We start from the raw sequence: 24300 nt of genomic DNA on the forward strand, positions 1-24300 counted from the left end.
TCTCTCTTTCTCGATATATAAAAACCATGGCCAAAAGAGGACAGAAATGTAATATGAACAAGCTGTTCTTCATGTTCATAATCAACAAACAAAACAGACCCCATTACACACCAACACCCGACAAAGCTTATACAATATATATAACACTAGATATAACATAAAACAAACGTCAGATAGAACAAACGAAATGGACAGAACATAAAACAAACATTAAACAGAACAGATAAAATTGACACAACATGTATAAAATTGACACAACATGTACTATATGAAACAAATGTCAAACAAAAAGATGTGTTTTGTTCCTCTATTGTTCAAATAATAGACAAATAATGTTCATGTCAGTTGGACAGAACAGTAGTGTGATGAACAGTACTTTGATGGACATGACTTCTTGTCCATCTTAGCAATCAAACGACTTTTAAGGGTTTTTTTTTGGAACATTTGTTTGTTAATTAATTTTTTCTGTCCACAACCATCACACAGGTGGTGATTTATGAGCATTGACTAAAAGTTGAGGCCTCTTCGTTAGCTTTCAAAGGGTTGTTATCTTGTAAGTGCAAAATATGAGTGTTCCCATTTGTAAATTATTGTAACAAAAATATAAAATTTTCATTGGGATAATTTACAGGACAGGGTGCATCCCTTGAACAAATTTTGGGTGCACACTGCACAGTGGTGGTGCAGAAAACTCGGTTTCCCGGACCCACCCCGGAGTCCACCGTCTCATAAGCTTCCGTCTTTATTTTCCATTTTCCACTGGCAACTCTTGCTCCTGATGGTAAGGAAAACTCCGTCATCTTTTTGGGTCTCCTCTGGCAGTGCCCTCTTTGCAAAGGAGGAAGCAGCAGCAGCGGAAGAAGTGAGCGATGAAGAAGCTTAGATGGGTAGCCGACGCCGGGTCGTGGGACGTGGACGTGTCGACGCCGGCGACTCTTGACGGCATTGCTAAACCAATTCCGGATGGGTGCGGTCTTCCTTTAGGCCTTTCCAGGGGGTTGACACTCTCGAGGCCAAAGCAGCTGGATTTCTTCCACCGCTTCATGGCTCTTCCTCTCGTTCCTTCCTATGCGGGCAGCCCTGAATCCGGAGGCGACGGTCTTACTCTGCAGAGGGTGATAACCTTGCCATTTGGAGAGAACTGGTAAAGGTCCAACTTAATATTTCTGATTTTATTCCTACTCTTTGGTTCGGTGTTCAACCTGCGCCTTGTCTCTTGCCTTTTCATTAAACTTCTACAGAGGAAAATGCAAGCAGAAAGATGAAAGTCTCGATCATCTTCTGAGCGAATCAAACTGCAGTAGCTTGTGACGGATGGTACGTAAGGAAAGGAAATGAGAAGTAAATAACAAAAATTGACGTGGCTTATCTCAGAGAGAGCCCGCGTCCACGATCTGGAAGAATCTTCTCAAATTCTCTGAGGTCCTGCTTTCCCTTATTATATAGGTGCACTTGGAGGATAGAAAAGGCTGACACAAATAGGAACAAAACAGATGACCAGTTATGGTCTACTATTTTGTTCTCTCTTGCTTGATGATGATTCAAACAAAGAGGCTCCATAATCTAGTGGTTTTGGTTATAGCTAGAGACTTCTTGATTCTGGGGCTTAACAATTTCACCAACAGGCTTGACAACTACGTCGCGATGGATATCTATAATTGCCTTATCAGATATGATAGGTTCTTCAAAGGTAGGTGCAGGATTAGGATAATCATGGTCTTCATGTTTTTATCTTTAGTTGCTGCCATTTCTTATTGTAGCCGATCTTATCGCAGGGCAGTTGCTGCCTTTCCTTGGTAGAGGAGAACTTTTCTCCTTGATGATCTGCTCCCAGATTTCATGCCTAAAACTAGCAGCCAGTTTGGATGAAGGGAAACTGAGGGAAAGGAAGGGAAAATATAGCTGGGGTTGTGTTTCAATATCTAGTTGTAAGGGAGGGGCTGACTGCATCCCCTCTCTTCTATGTGATTTTTTTTTGGACCAATCTCTCTCTCTCTTTCTCTCTCTCTCTCTCTCTCTCTCTCTCTCCCCCTGGGGTGAATATCCAACAGAAAAAAGGGCTGCAGTGGCAGCCCCTTTCCCCTTTTTCAGAAAGGGGTTGCTGCTGTAGCCCCGTTCTTAATCTTTTATTGTGCGAACAATGAGAGAGTTACCAATACACACACACACACACACACACACACCTACACACATGAAATTAAATTCTGGGGTATCAGGAGTATTATGCAAACAAACCAAAATTCTTTCATTTCCTTTGTATAACTAATCAAATATGATATTTGACAATTTCTTTCCTTTCCTTTCTTTCTATACAGCTTTTATAATAGCCCTTTTTTCCTTTCTTTCCGTTCCTCCATTTCTTTTCCTTTTTTTCCTTTTTTTTCCCATCATGACAACATAATTACTAACGTAATGTGAAAAACTAGCACATTAGGATTGCAATTTATTGGTTTTACTTCTTCTGAGAACTTAATAATTGATGTGCCTATTCCTATTCTAATCCACATAGGCTATAGGAAGTACTGCCTGGCTGTGCCTAGTGCTCTTGATAACAAAAAATTCATTATCATATGTTTTTACTACACATTTGTGTTGAAAATTTTTTCCTTTTAATTGATGCGAGAAAGAATATTTAGTAACTGGGGCAACATGTAAGTGATTGTATATGTTATAACTATTAGCTTTCTCCAGAACTATTCAGCAGGAAGTAGGAGAGAAGGAGGGAGTTCAGCCGACAATCACGTCCCAATAGTGATTATAGGGGCACGATGTTTTATTAAATATTAGGGCTCGACCCTGATTACAAGGCACCTTCATACTTATTGGATATTAACTATAGTAAAGAAATAAGCTGACACACAAATAAACAAATATAAACAGACTGGAATTTAATCCAGATCCAACAAGTGTAAAAAAATACCTGCCGATTCTTAACATGCCCCTCAAGTTGTACATGATTTTGTCTCATAGAGAGCTTTCTTTCAAGAATCAAAATCCATTCTTGAGCAAGAGACTTGAGAATATAAAATGGAAGCAAAATATGAGATAAAGGGTGCCTGCATGAAAGAAAGTAAGTGATGCCTGCATGTGATAGATATCTCAGTCAGTTCATGCAAAACGGAATGTTACCCTTTTATGTCTTTTTTGTTTCTCCTTTTTTCCTTTTTGCTTCTTTTTTTCTTTTGATCTTTTACGGATATATGCACAGGGCTGTAGACAGTGATTCTGTTTTAATAATTAAGATGCAAGCTGAATATCTTCGAGTCCAAGACAGTTGAAAATTAGGGCAAAAGTGATGTGCTCTACTAAACACATAGACAGAATGCAAAACAGCGGGCATGTCAAAGGAAAGGACGAAACTAAATAATATCGGATACTAGATGTGGAAAAAAAATCGACTGAAGAGGTAGATCAATCTGATAATCTGGATGCTAAAGAGGGTTTATTTCAGATGACCAAAAGGAAACCAAATATCAGGACTTGAGAAAGCAGAGTATAGATCGCAGCAGAAAGAAAGAATGACATGATGAAGAACTCTGTGAAGAAGAAAAACAGAAAATAGCGGGAGCAGCAGAAATTTAGGTTTAGAGATCAGATTCAGATGAAGAAAGAGAATCTAGAGAGACTCACCTTTTGGAAATCCCAAAGTCCAAGGATTGCTCTGATACCATATTAGATTTTTCCAGAACTGTTTAGCAGGAAGTCGGACAGAAGAAGGAGGGAGTTCAGCCAACAATTGCATGTCCCAATAGTGAGGATGGTGGCAGGATCTTTTATTAAATATAGGGCTTTGCCCTGATTACAAAGATAACCTCATACTTATTGGGTATTAACCATAGTAAATAAAACATGTACAAACTGGCACAAATGTAAACAGATAGAAACAAAATGGTTCTGAATCCAGGTCTAAAAAGTGTACAAAATATCTTCCTACTCCTAACAAGAAAGCCAAATGAATTTACTGGGTTGAAGAAAATGTGGATATCGTAAAACCATCTTAACTGCATTATTTGGCTTCTTTATCAAGTATTTGGGAGTCATACTGATGTGAATATTAGGTTGAGAATTTGGGATAGTATAAGGTGGAAAAAGCTGCTAATAGAAGCAGAAGCAGCAGGCTTTACTACTGCCACCTCTTGCAAAAGACTCGCTACCTGGTCTACCTCTCTTTTATGTCCATGCTACCTTTAGTTTTCATTGTCCCTTTTCCTTTTGCCTTAGAAGTACTCACTTTTGATCTTATTAGAATCAATAGGTTCAAAATGGGATGTCTAAATTTTTTTCATCATCTTAAACTTTCAGGCTCATTCTGTCCAATTTTTCATCATCCATCTTCATCTAATTGGCGACCTTATAGCTTTACTGCCTCTTGCTAGAAGAAAGAATTCAAAGAGAAGATCAGTTGAACACCTTTTCCCCCACTGGGTGATAAAAAATTCAAAGGAGGTCATGAAGAAACATCCGAGCTTCTGCAATTTCAGCCTCCCAAGCATGATTTTGTTGATCTAGAATCATCAGTGTCTTTGGTGCAGGAGCTAGGGTTCAAATACAACAACTTTGATGTCAGTTTGGATGACCTGATCTTGTCTCGATGTTGATCTGGAACTGTTGGACAAAAATTTTCTTTGTCATAGCTGAATTCTGGTGATTCCAAACATTCAAACTCTAGTCCTGTAGTTTCAGGTGCAGGCCTGTGCAATAGATTGCAATCAGATGTTGCTGTGGTGGAGTATCATCCTTGGGCTTGGGATTTTTGGTTCTCAAGTCGGAGAAGGCATCATCCTTGGTGAAATCATCTTTTTTAGCAGAATTATCTCATGATGAAGGCGGTTTAAGCAACAATTGACTCTGCAGGGTCTAAGGAAACAATTTGCATTGCCTATTCATATTTGCCTCATTCTCCACCACCTTGAAAATAGTTTCCCATGTCCATGGACATAATTGGTTTCCGTGACCAAAACATTATGTTGCCTCTATCTAAGCATCCACTATCGTCAATCAAATAGTCCTTTAGGCTTATGTCATATTGAAGAAGTTTAGCACATAAATCTTTGAGGGTGCATTTGATATCTATGGATTTAAGATCTGAGGGTTGGATTTGCCAATAAATGCACAATTTTTATCAAACATCATATATTGAAACCACAGTTTTGAAATCCTCAAAAGAGGTGAAATCCATGGTTTTGAGATTGGGTTGGTTGGGGGTGGGGAGGAGGTTTCAATCTCTCGTGTGGATCTGTGATCGGTGTAGGAAGCAACTGCGGCTTGTCGGAGTGGCTCCTCCCATGCACACAGAGAGAGAGAGAGAGAGAGAGAGAGAGAGAGAGAGACCCTCGACCATGGTCAAGGGTGTCGTTGGCTGAAACCCATAGCCATGGACAAGGATTTTCTTAGACTTGAGAGATTTCACTGGTTGAGATCTCGGTCTTCTCATACCCGTGAGAGAAAACCTTTGGCCATCGCTGATTGAGACCCTTAGCTCTGGCTGAGGGTTTTCTCAGTTCAAGAGAGAAGTCATCGGCCATGGCCGAGGGTTCTCCCAAACTTGAAACTAAGAGAAACCCTTGGCCAAGGCCGAGGGTTTACATGTAGAGAGAGAGAGAGACCTTACCTTCGACTGGAAATGTCTGACATCGGTCAACAACTTTCCAATGCTTCAACGAGAGACAGAGACCTAGAGTAGAGAGAAATCCTCAATGACTGTGGGTACACACACACACACACACACACACACACACACATATATATATATATATATATATATATATATATATATATAGAGAGAGAGAGAGAGAGAGAGAGAGAGAGAGGAGGGTGGGACAAGAATAGGTTCACTTGGCCTCATAATGGTACCCCTAATCTCAAGATCAACACTACTTAATACCATCAGAATAGCACCTTTCAGGAATCGACCTGAGGACATGACTATAGCACGGTACCCAACCTGACCGGCTTCGCAACCAATAACTTGGTGTGTGTGTGTGTGAGAGAGAGAGAGAGAGAGAGAGAGAGAGGGAGACCCTACCTCCGATGGCAAATCTCAGAAATTGGCCAGCGAGTCTCCAATGGTCGGATAGGAGAGAGGGAGGGAGAGAGAGAAATCCATCAATGAAGTTCCAGGCTTTTCCAAAAGCTCATCAAACACCTTTATTTTTAAATGGTCTGATTTAAAAACTTCCGGATCTAAGATCCAAGGATATGAAATCGGCCCCATATCTAAGATCTGAGGCCATCAAAAACGCAACCTAAAGGTAGGCAATATTGGCAGAAAAAATAAATATTGAGGGCGTGATACTCTTGTCCTAGTCCAACAATAGCTTGTCAAACCTATATTGCACCGAGAGATGATTCAACCAAGCTAAAGCCTTTGTTTGTCTTCGACATTGTAAGATGGGTTGTGGTGCTTTTGCATGGAAGCACTTAATGCTATAACTATAAAAAAAACTGATACCTTATACCGGTCATCGAGGACCTATTAGATGAATTATAGGAGTGCTGGTGTTCTCCAAGTTGGATTTAAGGACAGGCTGTCATCAAATCAGGATAGGTTTGGAGGATATTCATAAGACAACATTCCAACTCTTTCTTAATTCATCAAAATTTACCTTCTTTAAGTATAGAATAAAAATTTTTACCTTGCAATTTATGATAAGAGGGCATTTTATACCCTCGGCCTACAGAAGTGATGACATCCCCCATAGCCTGAAAATGGAAAAAGTTGGCTGGAGGTAATGCATGCATCACAAAACCATCTCTCTACTACATTGTTTGCCTGCTTGATAATGTCTTTTTGAAGTTATTGCTGTATGAATCTCACACTAAACACTTGGAGCAGTACAAGTAGGGAAAAAACTCTTGATCGAGTCGGACCCACCACTTGACCTCCCACCAGATACTCTACTACCAAGTCCACCACTATGGCCAGGGGGCCTGGCGTGACCACGTCCTCCTGCAGCTGCACCTCTTCTCTTTATGCTTGAAGAGCTGCCTTCATGCATTAAAACAATTAAAAACGGATGTATTGTACGATGCAGATGCACATATGTATTGCAGGATATAGATAACACTGCTAGAGAGATCTTGATTCCTTATAAAAGGAATAATTTGTTGTTTCAAAGTTAAAAAAAAAAAATGAGTGATTAAGTTTTTTGGTGACCTTAATATTGGAGGAAAGACCATTATGAGAAGTAGAACAATGTATTGTGAGAAAAGAAGCATCACATAGTGCAAGGTTGCCAAATCAAGGCATAGAGAGAATTGGTTTATGAGAAATCTGGTTTCTGTTGCCCTGAAAATTCATGAACCTGATTTTAAGTGCTCATAAGATATAGAACTTCACATAAAAGGCAATCAACCTTCCTTTCCTCCCTTTTCTTTGTTTTGTCTTGTCTTTTCCTTCTTTAATTTCTGTTAGAATATGTTGTTGTGGGAACCGGGTCCATATCTGGACCCGGTTCTATGGGGCGTGGGTACCGAGGCGAGCTCGGTACCCTAGGCGGCTTCTCCTCTCTCCCTCTATATATTGTCCTTATGTGTAAGTGTTGAATTAAGTGGAATAACATTTTCTCTCTCCTAGGGTTGCGGTTGTGCACCTAGGTTAGAGCTTCTCCGTGGTTTTTCACCTCTCTTTGAGGTTTTCCACGTATATTGTGTGTTCCTTCTCTTTCTCTCCATCTTGGTGTGTGTTTCTACATGGTATCAGAGCCAACGCGTGAGAGATCGTTGGTGTGATCGTCGTGTTTCCGCCGGTTTTTTGCCGCTGCTGTTTTCTCCGTTTTTTCTCTGCCGCTGCTGCGCCGTCGCTCACTGCTGCGCCGCCGCCGTCCAGCGCTGCCAGCTGCGCCGCCACCGTCCAGCGCTGCCAGCGGCGCCGCCATCGTCCGGCGCGGTTGTTCTCTGCTGCGTTGCCGTTGTCCATCACTGCCGTTGCCCACTTCAGCGCCGCCGTCGTCCCGCGCCACCGCTGCCCATCACCGTCGCCGTCCATCGTTCCCAGCGTCGCCCAGGAACGTCGCCGCCTGCCTTTCGTAGCCGCTGCCTCATTCCCGTCGCCTCTGCCTAGTTCTCGCCGCTGTGCCTCTTGTTGCTGTGTGCGTGTTTGTGATGGCAGACGCGATGGGGACTCAAAAAGATGCTGTTCTTGACGCGGGCAGCGCTTCCAAGACTGAGAACGTGCCGATCCAGGTCACCTCCATCCGTCTGACCAAGGACAATTACCTATCTTGGTCTGCCGCTCTCAAGATTGGGATTACTAGCCGTGGGCGTCTCTCTTACATCACTGGCGACAAACCTGCGCCCATCAAATCTGATCCTCATTGGGCAACGTGGGCGTTGGAGGACAGCCAAGTGAAGGTCTGGATTATCAGCTCCGTGTCCTCCGATATCCAGCCCCTCATTCTGCGGAAGCCGACCTCTTTTGATATGTGGACTGTGCTTGCGAAGATGTATGGTCGCAAGAAGAGACATCTGCGTACCTATCAGATTAAACGCAGTATTTACTCCCTGACACAGGGTGATTTGTCTGTTGCTGCCTTCTATGCTGCCCTGAAGACCAAATGGGAGGAGCTAGATTATCATGTGACTGATGAGTGGAAGTGCGGTTCAGATCATTCCCTCTACTGGGAAAAGGAATGGATGGACCGTACGTTTTTGTTTCTGGGAGGCCTGCGGGATGAATTTGAGTCTATTCGTAGCCAAATTCTTAATGGTGATGAAATTCCGGGGATAGAGGAAGTATATGCCCGAGTTGAGTCTGAAGAACAACGTCGCCAGGTGATGCATCTTGACACCGGTCATGGCCCTTCTGCCTTTGTCAGCCGTGCCTCTGGGACTGGGCAGCGTCCTGCCCGGCATTGCACTCATTGCACTCATTGCAACAAGTTGGGGCATTCGGTGGATTTCTGTTGGGATCTTCATCCCGAGAAGAGACTGGTCAGAGGTCGTCCTCCCTCTGGCAAGCGTAGCCCTTCTGTGTCTGATTCCAGTCAGAGCAATTCTTCTAGTGGTGCAAAGTCCAAGCTGTCCTCTGCTCAACTCAAGGAGCTACAGGCGTACATCAGCCGCCTATCTACTACCCCTGAGGAGTCCTCCACGTCTGAAGGGGCTCAGCTAGCCCAAGCCCTCGTTGCCTCGACTGATCAAGGTAACCCTTCTCTTGGTGATTGGATTGTTGATAGTGGAGCCACTCACCACATGACAGGGGACTCTAAACTCTTTCAAGAATATCAACTTTCCTCTGGCAAGCAACGCGTGTCTATGGCAGATGGGTCTTCTATCTCTGTGGCTGGGAAAGGGAGCTTGTCCCTGTTGAACAAATACCGTCTCCACAATGCCTTGCATGTTCCAAATATTCCTGTGAACCTTCTCTCTGTCAGCAGTATTACTAAAGAATTAAACTGTAATCTAATTTTCTCTGCTGATCATTGTTCCCTGCAGGACTTGGTGACGGGGAAGAAGATTGGGATTGGTTCGGTTACTGACGGGCTCTACAGATTGCCGGTACAAGTTGCTTCAGCATTGATTTCTGCCACGAGTGGTCACTTGTCTGGTGTGAATGATAGATCTACTGTTCTGCGATGGCACGAGCGTCTTGGACATCTCCCATTTCAGTTAATAAAGAAGTTGTTTCCTCATTTGTTTGCTTCTGTTTCCATTGACTCCTTCGCTTGTGAAGTGTGTCAATTGGCTAAACATGTCAGGGCTTCGTACCCTATCTCATTGAATAAAACCACTCATCCGTTTGCCTTAGTTCATTCCGATGTTTGGGGTCCTTCTGGAGTACCCACGTGTGGTGGTTGTCACTATTTTTTGACGCTTATTGATGATTACTCTAGATGTACGTTCGTGTACTTATTGCGAGACCGTAGTCAGGTTCCAGCAGTTGTGAAAAACTTTGTTGCCTTTGTTGAGACTCAATTCCATACGACTGTTCAAGCTTTCCGTACGGATAATGCTAGGGAATATGTCTCTCAATCCCTTGATGATTTTTTGAAAGGCAAGGGTATTGTTCATGAAACCTCTTGTAGTTATACCCCTCCTCAAATTGGTATAGCTGAACGTAAAAATCGTCACCTTTTGAATGTTACCCGGGCCATTATGTTCCAACGCCATGTTCCGAAGCGGTATTGGGGTGATGCACTTCTCACTAGTGCACACCTCATTAACCGTATGCCTACTAGGGTGTTGGATGGTCAGTCTCCTTATTCTACCCTGTGGCCCACTCAGAATCCGTGGCCTCTTACTCCTCGTGTCTTTGGGTGCAGTTGTTTTGTGCATAATCATAGCCCTACTCTCAAAAAGCTTGATCCCCGGTCTATTAAAGAAGTGTTCTTGGGGTACTCTTCCACTCAGAAGGGGTACAAATGTGTGGATCCCACTACTTCCAAAGTGTATGTTTCGAGGGATGTCACATTTCATGAACATGAGTCGTATTTTCCGGTGAATCCTCTTCAGGGGGAGTGTATTGGGCACAAAGGGGAAGAGTATTCCTCTAATCAGCTGATTCAGTTTATGGAGTTTTTGGACTACAAGGTTAGTCCTAGTGTGATTGACACGGTCACGGTCAGTAATGAGAAGGGCAGTTATATGGAAGGGGTCACGGTGGATGCTCAGCCCATTGTTGCCAGGGATCACTTGTTTGGCCAGGTTTATGTCAGAAAGGAGAAAGCTACAGTGGAAGATGTTGGTGATGAGGATAGAACCAATCCCAATCCCGTGATCTCCCTGGATGACCCAAGTCCATCGAATGGAGAGCTCCCCATTGCTTTGCGCAAAGGCACCAGGTCATGTACTTCTCACCCTATTCAGAGATTTGTTTCTTATGCTAAGCTCAGTACAAATTACAAATGTTTTATCACAACCTTATCCAAAGTTGTTATTCCCAGGTCGGTGGATGATGCTAAGGATGATCCCAAGTGGTTACATGCTATGACGGAGGAGATGGGTGCGTTAGCCAAGAACAAAACATGGGAAGTGGTTGATATCCCTAAAGGGACACACTTAGTTGGCTCTAAGTGGGTGTACAACGTGAAGTATAAACCTGATGGCACTGTAGATCGATATAAAGCTCGTCTGGTTGCAAAGGGGTTCAGCCAGAAGTATGGGATTGACTATCTTGAGACCTTTGCCCCTGTTGCAAAGTTGAAGACCGTGAGGGTTATTCTTGCTCTTGCTGTGCACAGGAAGTGGCGCATGGACCAGCTTGATGTTAAAAATGCATTCTTGAACGGCCATCTGGAGGAAGAAGTCTATATGAGCATGCCTCTCGGGTATGTTCAAGAGGGAAAATGTTGTCACCTCAAGAAAGCTTTGTATGGCTTGAAGCAGTCGCCGAGAGCTTGGTTTGAGAGACTAAGGATCGTTATGAAGTCTACTGGGTACAAGCAAGGAAATGGAGATCATACCCTATTCATAAAGCAGAGAGATGGTCTGGTGAGTCTTCTCCTTGTCTACGTTGATGATATGATTGTCACTGGCAGTGATGAGGAAGAAAACAGGAAGATGAAGGAGAGATTAGCTAAAGAATTCGACGTCAAGGATCTGGGTAAACTGAGATACTTTCTGGGGATAGAGATTGCTCGATCAGAGACAGGGCTGGTTATGAATCAAAGGAAGTACACTCTTGACTTACTAAAGGAGACAGGTAAACTTGGTTGTCGGCCCTATCTTACTCCTATGGAATCGGGGACTAAGATAAGTATCAAGACAGGCACTATTCTGGATGAGGAAGGAAAAGGGCGATATCAGAGGCTAGTAGGTAAGCTTATCTATCTTACTCTTACTCGCCCTGATATCACGTATGCGGTAAATGTGCTAAGTCAATTTATGCATGCTCCCACGGATTGTCACTGGAAGAGTGCAGAAAGAGTGTTGGGATATCTAAAGAATGACCTAGGAAAAGGACTGCTGTATACTCGACAAGACAAACTTACTATTGAGGGCTACTCAGATGCAGATTGGGCAGGTTGCACTGACACAAGGAGGTCCACTACAGGGTATTGTATCTTTCTTGGAGGTAACCTAGTTGTTTGGAGAAGCAAGAGGCAAGAAGTGTGTTCGAGGTCTAGTGCTGAGGCTGAGTACAGGGCTGTTGCAATGGGAGTTACAGAGATGCTGTGGCTGAAGATCCTTTTGACTGATATTGGTGTGGAACTGGAAGATAAAATGAAGATGTACTGTGACAACAAGTCTGCGATTAATCTTGCCAATAATCCAGTTCTACATGACAGGACCAAACATGTGGAGATTGACCGTCACTTTATCCGGGAACGCATTGACTCAAAGGAGCTGATTCTGCCATATATGAAGTCTGAAGATCAAGTTGCAGACGTCCTAACTAAAGGGCTTTGTACTTCTTCATTCGAAAAAAATGTTAGCAAGCTCGGCATGTTTGACATGTATGCCAAGCTTGAGGGGGAGTGTTAGAATATGTTGTTGTGGGAACCGGGTCCATATCTGGACTCGGTTCTATGGGGCGCGGGTACCGAGGTGAGCTCGGTACCCTAGGCGGCTTCTCCTCTCTCCCTCTATATATTGTCCTTATGTGTAAGTGTTGAATTAAGTGGAATAACATTTTCTCTCTCCTAGGGTTGCGGTTGTGCACCTAGGTTAGAGCTTCTCCGTGGTTTTTCACCTCTCTTTGAGGTTTTCCACGTATATTGTGTGTTCCTTCTCTTTCTCTCCATCTTGGTGTGTGTTTCTACAATTTCTTTTGAGTGGAACAGTCTGACATATTTATTTATTGTGGCACAGTCAAATTGTGCAAACACAAAAACCAGGTTAAATGAAACAATTCTTTGTTAATCAACAGATCATGGTTTTGAGCGGCACCAAAGAAAGTCAGAAATCTCAACCCGCTGGACTATTTTGGGCAACAGATCGGATTGGTAGAAGGAATACAAAGTAGATCCAACGTAGATAACTCATTCAAGAGGAAACATTCAAATTTCATTAGAGGGTAAAGTGGAAAGAAGCCAGAAGGGAATATGATGAATCATTAGCACCAGACTGATTTTGAGAAACAGATCAGAGAAAATGGAAAGTTGATGCTAACAGAGGATGTGCAGGACATAAGAAATTTTAAAGGAGGACAGAAGACACCGCTGCATTATGTTTCAGCTATCTGAGAGCAAAGACGTGCAAATTTCAAACTAATGTTGCATAGATATTTGGGAGAAGAGAAGATAATATTCAGAACATAAAGGAGAGAAGATTTTCTAGACTTGGCAAAGATCAGTGTTTCTGGGCATACCTTTTGGAAGAGAACACAACTTCATAAACCTGACTCTAGTACTATATTAAAAAAGACCCTATGGAGTTTTTTACCACCACAAGGTATTTCATGAAGATGGAGGAAGGACAAGAAAGACCACGAGAACTCACAGCTCCCAATGTGGGGCACAAAGGTGCAATCTATTGATTTTATATTAGGGTTAAACTACACAGAAGAAACAAGTACAGTAGTACCCTTGGTCTACGACATAGTTTACTCACATATCAAACATGTGGATCTGTGCAAGGTTTGACCTAAGATCCAAAACTATATACATCATATCTCAACAGTCTTCTATTGTCAACATAGGTCAGCTGCCTTTCAGTTGTCCATGTGGCATGGATTTATGTTAAACATCCCTGTTTTATTTACCTTCTGCTAGACATGTATTTGCTTTCCATTGCACACTAGACTTACTTAATGCTTGTCGTCAATTGCAGGTTTGCCACTATCTTAGGCCAGATTAATATACAGAAATTGCTTTCTGCTGTGAAAGAAGGACAAAAACAGAACCCCATGGAACCCATCGGACCAAAGACATTCTGGAGGTCCCTAAGTGATAAATCATTGTATGCTCTGAATTTTTGTTCCGAATTCTTGATCACACCAAGTAGTTCTTTGCTGTTGAGCTCAGAGATACACAATGACAGTAAAGGTCGATGGAGTAAGGCACTTTTTCATTACAAGGCAAGTTGATTGTGTTCACTTTCATACAAAATTCATTTTCCTTCTTTAAGAGGGGTCTAGTTAATAAGTTAATTGTAGATACATGAACAATTACTGTGGAAGTATCTGTAATTGCCTTCCTTGGTCTTGACTTTTCTTGTGCAACAAAAATGAGTGTCTTTGTCGCATACAATAACATGAGCACATACAGAAGCTGTCAGACACATTAACATAATACTACTTTGCAGTCAAGGTCCTGACTACTCTGATGAGTCAGTCTATGCTGGTCCTGATTTTTTCATTTTATTATTTTTTAACACTGTTATTGTCATGGATCCGAATTTAAACTTAAACGAAATTATTTCTCATCACTTTTATCATCATTAAAACATTTCTTTTATCACTTTTATGTAGTTTATTTATTTTTTCTCATTAGTTTCTCATTTATTTCATTTATATCTATTTTTTTATTTTTCAACTTTTTGGAGTTCTTTTCAAGGTTTTCCAAAAAAAACCTTTTCCAAAAGATATCTGAGAAAAATCTCGCTGTTAACCGAGATCGATATTTGTAACAATAGTTTAAGAGCGGGAGGAATCATCGTACCTCTTATAAAACCCCATAAATATTTTTCTTTAATATGCATTTCCAAGCATTTGTCCAGTAATGTGTATTGGTGCTATCAAGTTTGTTGCAGCCTTGAGACGTGGAGAGAGAGAGAAAGTGTTGAAGACGTGAGAGTTGGGGAGAGAAAACGTAATCTATTCACTAACCCTAATCTCTATTATAAAGAGATTAGGGTAGAAAGGAGATTTACAAAGTACATCGATCTAAAATAAAGAAAATATTAAAGAGATCTTATAACTCTTTAATATTACAAAGAACCACCTAGAAACATAAACTCCTCTAATTTCAACACTCCCCCTTAAGCTGGAGCATACATATTAAACATGCTCAGCTTGCCACAACATTTAGAGAAATCACCAATAGGGAGAGCTTTGGTGAAGACATCCGCAGCTTGATCTTCTGAAGGAACATGAATAGTGGCAATGGTTCCTGCTTGAACGAGATCCCGAATGTAATGGCAGTCAACTTTAATATGTTTGGTTCTCTCGTGGAAAATTGGATTGTTTGCAATGTATGCGGCTGCTCGATTGTCACAATACATCTTCACTGGAAGTGGAATCGACACACTTAGGCTAGATAGCATGGATCTAGCCCAAGTCATTTTTGCTGCAGTTTAAGCCATAACTTTGTATTCAGATTCTGCACTAGATCTTGACACCACGCCTTGTATTTTGCTTCTCCATGATATGAGGTTGCCTCCCACAAATACACAAAATCCTGTGGTAGACTTCCTGTCTTCGACTGAGCCAGCATAGTCAGCATCACTATAGGCTTCCACTTCCAGGGTCTTGCCTTTTGTGAACAAAAGGCCTTTGCCAGGAGACGATTTCAGATATTTAACCACCATCAAGGCAGCATCCCAATGAACTTTCTTGGGTTTTTCCATAAATTGAATTAGCTTTTCCACTGCAAAGCTAATGTCTGATCTTGTCACAGTAACATAGAGTAGTTTTCCAATAAGGGACCTGTAGGATCGAGAATCCACTAATTCTGTTTGGTCATCATGAAGGTGTATATGTGGATTCATAGGTAAATTAGCTGGTTTAGCTTCTAGCATCCCTGTGTCCTGCAATAAATCAAGAACATACTTCCATTGAGAGAGAACCACACCATCCCTATTGCGAGCAACTTCTATTCCCAAGAAATATCGTAATGGACCAAGATCTTTCGTCACAAAGTGTTTTTGAAGGAACAACTTTGCATCATAAATTTCTTGATCAGAGTCACCTGTTAGGATAATATCATCAACATAAATCACTAGAACTGTTATACCCCTGGAAGCCTTCTTGATAAACAGAGAATGATCAAGAGGAGATCTCGTCAAGCCACACTTTGAGACTACCTCAGAGAACTTGTGAAACCACGTACGAGGACTCTGCTTGAGTCCATAAATAGCTTTCTTCAGCTTGCACACTTTGCCACACTCCCCCTGTCGTTCAAACCCTGGTGGTTGTTGCATATAGACAGTTTCATCGAGATCACTATACAAAAAGGCATTTTTGACATCAAGCTGATACATGTGCCAGTCATGGTGTACAGCCACAGAAATGATAAGACGAATGGTTCCCAACCGAGCAACCGGAGAGAAGGTCTCAAAGAAATCCACACCGTAGGTCTGCGTATAGCCCTTATCAACCAACCGAGCTTTGTATTGTTCCATAGAACCATCAGAATTATATTTCACTGTGAATACCCACTTAGAACCAACAATGTCACAATGAGAAGGAGGATCAACAAGTTCCCAAGTGCCTCGCTGAACTAAAGCATCCATCTCATCTTGCATAGCCCGTCTCCATTGGGTATCTAATAAAGCCTGCTGGTGACCTGTAGGAACTGTATGAGCAGTTAGAGCTTGAATAAACTGTTGCATACTTTTGCCAACACCGTCAGTAGACACAAAATGAGATATAGGATGCAAAGTACATTGTCGCTTGCCTTTGCGAAGAGCGATAGGTAAGTCTTCACAGGGATCAGATGGACTAGGGATACTCACTCCAGATGAACTTACCTCCTGAGAAGCGGTTGGCGAAGGATCATGAGAAGGGTCCTGTCGACGTGCGTAGACCAGCGGAGGATCACGAAACTTGGACACTACAACCGGAGAGTCTTTAGAAGGAGATTCAAACGAGAATGACTCCAAAGGAATAGGAGGAATAGGTAGTGGGTCTGGTGATTGTGGCATCTCAGTAAGAATGGGAGATGAGCTATAATAAGGCTGAGACTCGAAGAATGTGACATCCACACTGATATACTCCTTTTGAGTCAAGGGATCAAAACATTTGTAGCCTTTATGGTTTCTGGACTAGCCTATAAAGATACACTTAATGGCTTGGGCATCCAATTTATCACGTGTGGGTCCAAGTATGTGAACAAAGCATGTGCAACCAAATACTTTGGGAGCCACTGGAAATAAGGGTCGTTGGGGATGCACAAGTTTAATGGGAACCTTGTTATCAATGGAGGATGAGGGTAAACGGTTGGTTAAATAACAGACAGTGAGTATGGCATCTCCCCAAAAGTATGCAGGTAAATTAGTATGAAGCATTAGTGAACGAGCCACATTTAAGAGTTGGCGATGTTTACGCTCAGCTACTCCATTTTGTTGGGAGGTATGAGAACAAGTAAACTGAGGACAAATGTCATTATCAAAGTAAAACTTAAGGTAGAGGCCTTGAACTCAAGGGCATTATCAGTGTGAATGCTTTTAACAAGAATACCAAACTGGGTCTTTATTTCAATAATAAGATTTTTGAGAGTACATACTATTTCAGACCTTTTTTTCAAAAGAAAGACCCAAGTGACTCGCGAATAATCATCAACAATGACAAGGAAATACCGAAATCTTGACCTACTAGCAACTCTGCTAGGACCCCACACATCAACATGAAGAAGATCAAAAAGTCCACAACTGGACGGACTAAGACTCGATGAATAACTACTCCGGATGTGCTTGCCAAGTTGACAGGCTTCACACTGGAACGACTCTGGTACTGAAAGATGAGGAAGAAGGTGACAGAGCTTGGAGACAGATGGATGACCAAGTCTGAGATGCCACTAAGGAGGAGGACAGTGAGGTGATCGATGATGTTGCAATATCCACTGGATCCGACAGGAAGTAGATGCCTCCTTTCTCATAGCCTCCACCAATCGTCTTCCCAGTTTGGAAGTCCTGAAATGAACATAAACCATGGTCAAACGTAACACGACAATGTAAGTCATTAATCAATTGTCCAACCGATAACAAATTTGTTGGAAACTTAGGAGCATATAACACATTAGGAATAGTCATAGACTGAGAAATCTTGATATCACCATAACCCATAATAGGTGACCATCTACCATCTGTAAGTTTTACATGACGAGGCTGAGGTAATGAGTGTAGCACAGTAAACATAGAAGGTCTACTACAAAAGTGTCTCGATGCTCCTGAATCAATAATCCAAGTAGTACCTGTATCATGTGGGACAGTATCAACAGACATAGTACTGTCTATCATGACTGTAGAGGCCGACGGCTGAATAGATCTGTGTGCTAGGAAGTCCTCATACTCTGACTTGTTGATACTCACAGTCACTGTCTCAGGGTGAGAAGGAGATAAAGACCCATCTACAACTGATGAAGCTGCCTGAATAGACCCAATATGAGACTGTAAAAAATTCTTGCCCTGCTTAGATGCAACATTTCTTCCTAGGGATGCAGGCGAAGGACGATCATGTTTATCTCAACATCTGTCTTCTAAATGTCCTATTTTCCTACAATAGGTGCACTGAAATCTCCCCGGACCTGCTCCTGACCCTCGACCTATGCCTCTCCCCCTGAATGAACTGCGTCCACGACCTCCTGAGGCTACCAAGGCAGAGGCATGGATATCACTAGATGACTGAGAAAGGGTCACAACAAGACGACTGAGTCTGTTGTAGGCTTCAGCTAAGTCAGGGATTTCTGCTCCAGTCAGCATCTAAGCCTTTGCTACTGCATATTCAGGGGAGAGGCCCTGTAGAAACTTCGCAACCATAGACTGTTTACCATGAGTCTTATGACATGTTGGACATGGGAGACGTAATGCTTTAAGTCGTTCATGGATGGACTTGAGGGAAGCAAAGTATTGAGCAAGACTTTGGTCACTCTGTTGCAAATTAAGTAATTCCTCCTCCACCTGCAATATCTTGCTAACATTCTTGTCATTTGAGTAAGTTTGTTTCAAGAAATCCCACATTTGTTTGGCCGAGGTATAGTATGCAATAGTTGATGCAATCTGTGGTTGCACACTATTCATGATCCACGACATGACAATATTATTATCTCCCTTCCATGAACCATATTTTTCCACTCTTTTCAACAGGCTCATTTTCTTCTATAACATGCTTATGCTCCTTCTGATGTCCAATCACAGACATCATAAACACATGAGACCAAATCTCATAGTTAGATCCATCTAGCTTTACAGTAGAACCATAAGAGAATGGATTTCCTCCACTCTTAACCTCATGACAAAAGTCAATTTTGGGATTTTCTGCCATCATAAATTTGTCCACAAGAGATCAACCACCACCAGCAAGAGAATATATATATATATATCTATTGAGAAAGAGACTGATCAACAAGAACAAACGTCCCTGGCAACGTTAGATGCGCAGCAACGACCAAACTGCTGTCCAACAGTTGACAGCAACCCCACGACAAAGAAAACAGCAAACGGAAGACAAAAAATGCTGCTAACAGCAAGCCCACAACTGAAAACGAATCCCCACTGCTTGTATTATTTGCTAACAGCAAGCCCACAACTGAAAACGAATCTCCACTGCTTGTATTATTTGCTTCGACCAACAACTTGTCTATTTATGCATCTAACGCTGCTGTACCACAGATTATCTTTCACAAATCATGAAAAACGACAGCAGATAAAACAGTCAACATAAACTGCCACAGAAATCCTAGAGAGCAGTCCTCCACTTGGCTGCTTTGATCATAGAACATATCAAACCATAAGTGATTAATCAGCGCAGACTCCCACACAGCTGCGATAATATATATACTTCTGAAAATCCATGGCTGGAGTCTATTCACGCATAACTCCTAGCGTGAATAGACTCCTCCACACTGTTCCGTTGCTGGAAATCAGTCAACTAGAACAGGCGAGAGGTGAAGGAGAAAGAGATGGAGGAAGGGGAAGGAGATGGAGGAGGTGGAAGAGATAAAGCCTGAAAGGAGAAGGAGGGTCGCCGGCTGTTTGCTTCACGTCGCCAGTCACGTCCGAGGCTCTGATACCATGTTGCAGCCTTGAGACTTGGAGAGAGAGAGAAAGCGTTGAAGACGTGAGAGTTGGGGAGATAAAACGTAATCTATTCACTAACCCTAATCTCTATTATAAAGAGATTAGGGTATAAAGGAGATTTACAAAGTACATCAATCTAAATAAAAGAAAATATTAAAGAGATCTTATAACTCTTTAATATTACAAAGAACCACCTAGAAACATAAACTCCTTTAATTTCAACAAAGCTTATATGAAGCAACATAGTTTCCTTCCACAACCTTGGATTCCTCCATAAAAAATGTCTTCAATCTTCTATTTGACAATCTTCAAAAATGATGAGGACAGCAAAATATCTTTGATCTGCTTTGAGAGTCAATGAATCAACAAGAAATTCTTCCTTTACTGTGACAAGAATTTCATCAAACGGTTGGTGAGGGCTCCAAATTTAAAGCTGAAATTCTTGCTTCACTGTCGCAAGAATGTCATCAAACGGTTGGTGAGGACCCCAAATTTGAAGCTGCCAGTGAACAGAAAAATGCTGCCACTAGTTTCTAATTTCTGTAACTTCAGCAATTCCCAGCAGAAAAGAGGCTTATTGCCAGCAGATTATGGTCAGCACTGATGCAAGGGAAACATCAAACAATTGTAGCGCACTTCATCCACCAAGCAGCAACCAGTCTTCAAGTTGAGAGCAGCAACCAGGATCAGCACTAACCAGGTCTCTGATACCATGTAAACGAGGCTGATAACAGCCAAAAATATCTCTGAATGAGGCTGGTAAACAGCCAAACAATTTTCAATGAAAAAACTGCTAAGTTCAGAATAGAAAGCTGAACTGAATTGAATGAGAATTTCATTTAATATCAGTAAAACATACTGTTTAGTACATTGTATTTACTAATGGGATTTTCCCTTTATTTATAGACAAAAAAACCATATGAATAAATAAAAGGGTTCAAAGAGAGCTAACCGTTGGCTGGCTCCCATTAGCTAGCTCGAATCTGGTCAAACTACAAAAATGTCCAGATTGAAAAAATAAATATAAAAATAAATTGAAAAGAGAGAAAAACATTAAAAATGCAGACTTAACCTATATACAAGCACATATATCAGAATTATACATATAGAACCATAATTGCACATGTATAAAACATATACGGGTATGGTTAAATATGTACAAATGCATAAACACAACATATGTACATGTGTTTACATAGTTCCTGACACACAACATCCTCTGCTACTTGTGATACATGTTCGTTTTCATGTATATCACATCTTCCCTATTCAGCACAGTCAGCAGACCTGCATTTTTTTTTGTTTCATGCACCTCCCATCTTCTCTTGTCACATATAGTCCATACTCCTGTGTTAGACTAATCTTGTGCAAAGATCTGCCTAGCAGCAGGTCTGGCAGGACAACACTGGGCCTGTTGGCTTTCATACTGTAATTCATGCTCCTGTATAGTATATATTTATCTTGTAAATGCATCGTTTTGTATCTAGATAGGTGGCATGTCATCATTTTATCTTTACTTTTGCTTTTCATATCAACCATGTTGATGCCCCATTTTCTTGTGTATGAGATGCATTTTCTCATGATGTATGTACAATATTCTGAGCCATGCAGATGGTAGCCTGCTTGTTTTGAGGGTTAGTTCTGATCTTCATGGCAAAATGTCTTTTCAACACGTGGAACGAGGGTTGCACACAAGAACCAGCCGATTCAGTATCTCCTTCTCTTTTGTTACTTGATTCCCAAACTTTAGGATATGTATCATTTTTATTAGGGCATCAGATTCTATACTTGCTCCGGTGGAAGATTAGTTCTCTCTGGCCCTAGTTTGCATCAATAAATGTCTCAAAAGTCAGTCTGGTCCTGGGGGTGATTCTCAGGTCCTTGGTCTTGACAACCTTCATGTGCTGCACATCAGCAGTCATTTTTGCACAGAAGATCTAAACCCATAGTATCTTTTTTGTGTGGTATGACCTTTATACACTTTGCATTCGAATGCCTATTTTGTGCATAGGATTGTCACATGGGTACTACTGTAGAGGCAGCGTACCCATACTGGTCGGGAAAGACACTGGTATTAGTACTGATATGGTCCCCGGCATGGCCTGGGTACTGGTCAAACTGTACCAGATACAATACCTCGGACCGTATCCTTCCGATTTAGGATTCGGTCAAAGTTGATTGTGCCCTTTCCTGTTCAAAATTTACAGTTTCAGTTTTTTTTCTTTTTACATCATTTATACTCGGTAACAGTGAACACATATAGAGCTGCATTTCAAATAATGAATGTTATTAATGTAAGTTATAGAACTCTACATCAGAGTTTAACACTAATATATTTTGGATTTTCAGTATGTTATTTTCATATTTTGTTCAACAGTTTCTTCTTAGAATCTATAAATTTTGAATCATGAATGTGTTAGTTTGTTTGTTTGAATTCTTATTTTTTGATATATATATATATATATATATATATATATATATATATATATATATATATATATATATATATAATCATAGTCATAGAAAACATGTTTTTTTCACTTTTTTTTCACATAATTTAAATGGCCATTTAAAACTTAAAGAAAAACGCATTTTTTTGAAAAAAAACGTTAAAAACAAAAAAACACGTTTTTTCATTTCTTTTCAATTTTTTAATGCCAAACAGTTTTTTTTTCATTTTTTATTTTTTATTTATTGCAAATCTAGTTATCTTGTGATGTTTGTGTTACTAGTTTCTCACTTATTTTATTTCCCCCCATTTAAGTTTTTTAAAATTTTAAAAAATTTACCGTATTTTTCTTTTATACCCGAGAAGAACCTCACTGTTTAAAACTTCGAGATGTTATTTCTGACCATGATATATACACACACACACACACACACACACATATATATCCATACCCTTATATTCAAGTTTTTTGAAAATAATCCGAACCTGTACCCGTAGTGGCACCTATACCCTTACCTATGTAACCTTGGTGCAGAGTGCCTACCTCCCAAAACCTCATGAACTTGTTGTATTATGACTCCTACACCATGGCTGTTAGTATCCTCGGTACTTAGTTGCAGAAAGTCATTTCTATGCACTTGCCCTCTATCCATCCGGATACACAAAGTCTGTTTACATCCTCTTGTTTTCAAATTGTTTACTGTATTTTCTTTTCTTCATAAGTTGTTCACTTGAATGTTCTCTTTCAAATGGTAGCTCCTTTCATTTATCAAGGCACAATCCTATTCTTGGACACTAGGCTAAGATATGTAATGCCTTGATTCTTGCGGGATATATTTTTAAAGTGATGTCATTATCTTATGCACACACTACTCATAAGATTTTGAAAAGCATTATTGGTTTCTTCCTTATAGATCTTTATAACACTTATGATTAATTGGAAGTGGTGTGAGTGAGAAACGTAAGATCGAGATTCATTTCAAGATAGCAGTGTAAGGAGGACAGGTGATCTTGAGAATTTCACAAATAGTCTTCCTTGCTTTTGTCGTAAATTATGTTTTTATCTTATGCACACACTACTCATAAGATTTTGAAAAGCATTATTGGTTTCTTCCTTATAGATCTTTATAACACTTATGATTAATTGGAAGTGGTGTGAGTGAGAAACGTAAGATCGAGATTCATTTCAAGATAAAAGTGTAAGGAGGACAGGTGATCTTGAGAATTTCACAAATAATCTTCCTTGCTTTTGTTGTAAATTATGTTTAAGCGGTCCCTTCTTGCGCCATTCTGTTGCAGCAGACATGATATCTTATATAATTGTTATATGAATGCTTGGTTGTCTTAATTGTTCTTTCTATTTGAGTAAAATGTGCAACCAATGCCTCAAAACAAAATAAGGTTCTACACCTCTTCAATTTGGTTACCCTTCTCAATGTGCCAGAATGACTGATCCTCGTATGACTTAGGAAGTCCATTTCCTAGAATTCCGTAGTTTGAAATGTAGGTGATTTAAACTTTTCACATACTTTGTCGGTGCTGATGAAGGAAAGAACTTTTGGCTTTTGGGGGCAACCCTATGACCAATTGTTCACCTCCTGCATTCGTGGAAAAATCTGGGCACAATTGACATTGTTTTGCTACATATTGCACATTATGATCTGCATATGACTCCCAATTGTGCGTGTGCAGCTATGTATGTCCTACTTTTTATTTTTGTGTGAAACTCGTGTATGTCCATTGAAGCTCTGTCATACTTACCCCTCTGTGTAGTCATTTCACTTCCTGTAACACTTTTTATGACATGCTTAATGATGTAGCAGGTTAATGTGCTTACATAAAATTGGTGAACACGGTACACAAACGTGCACCCACAACCGCACATAAATACCCACATATGCACTTAATTAAGGTTATTTATAATATTTATTAAGAAAAACAACTTATTAGTTGAAGAGTACAATACTTTCTCTTACCAAATTTCAACTTTTTCTTGAATTTTACTGGCTACTTTT

General features: G+C 40.8%; 1 protein-coding gene across 1 annotated transcript in view; it reads left to right on the forward strand.

Annotated features, from left to right (window-relative positions):
* Positions 1-679: 679 nt before the first annotated feature.
* Positions 680-24300, forward strand: part of LOC116254626 (protein TRIGALACTOSYLDIACYLGLYCEROL 4, chloroplastic) — a 37280-nt gene continuing 13659 nt past the window's right edge. The window contains exons 1-2 of the mRNA XM_031630137.2: positions 680-1144; positions 13711-13957. Of these exons, the coding sequence (XP_031485997.1) occupies positions 870-1144; positions 13711-13957 (522 nt within the window). The 5' untranslated portion in view covers positions 680-869. The remainder of the gene's footprint in view (positions 1145-13710; positions 13958-24300) is intronic.

This window comes from Nymphaea colorata, chromosome 5, assembly GCF_008831285.2.
Source record: "Nymphaea colorata isolate Beijing-Zhang1983 chromosome 5, ASM883128v2, whole genome shotgun sequence".
Taxonomy (NCBI): Eukaryota; Viridiplantae; Streptophyta; class Magnoliopsida; order Nymphaeales; family Nymphaeaceae; genus Nymphaea; species Nymphaea colorata.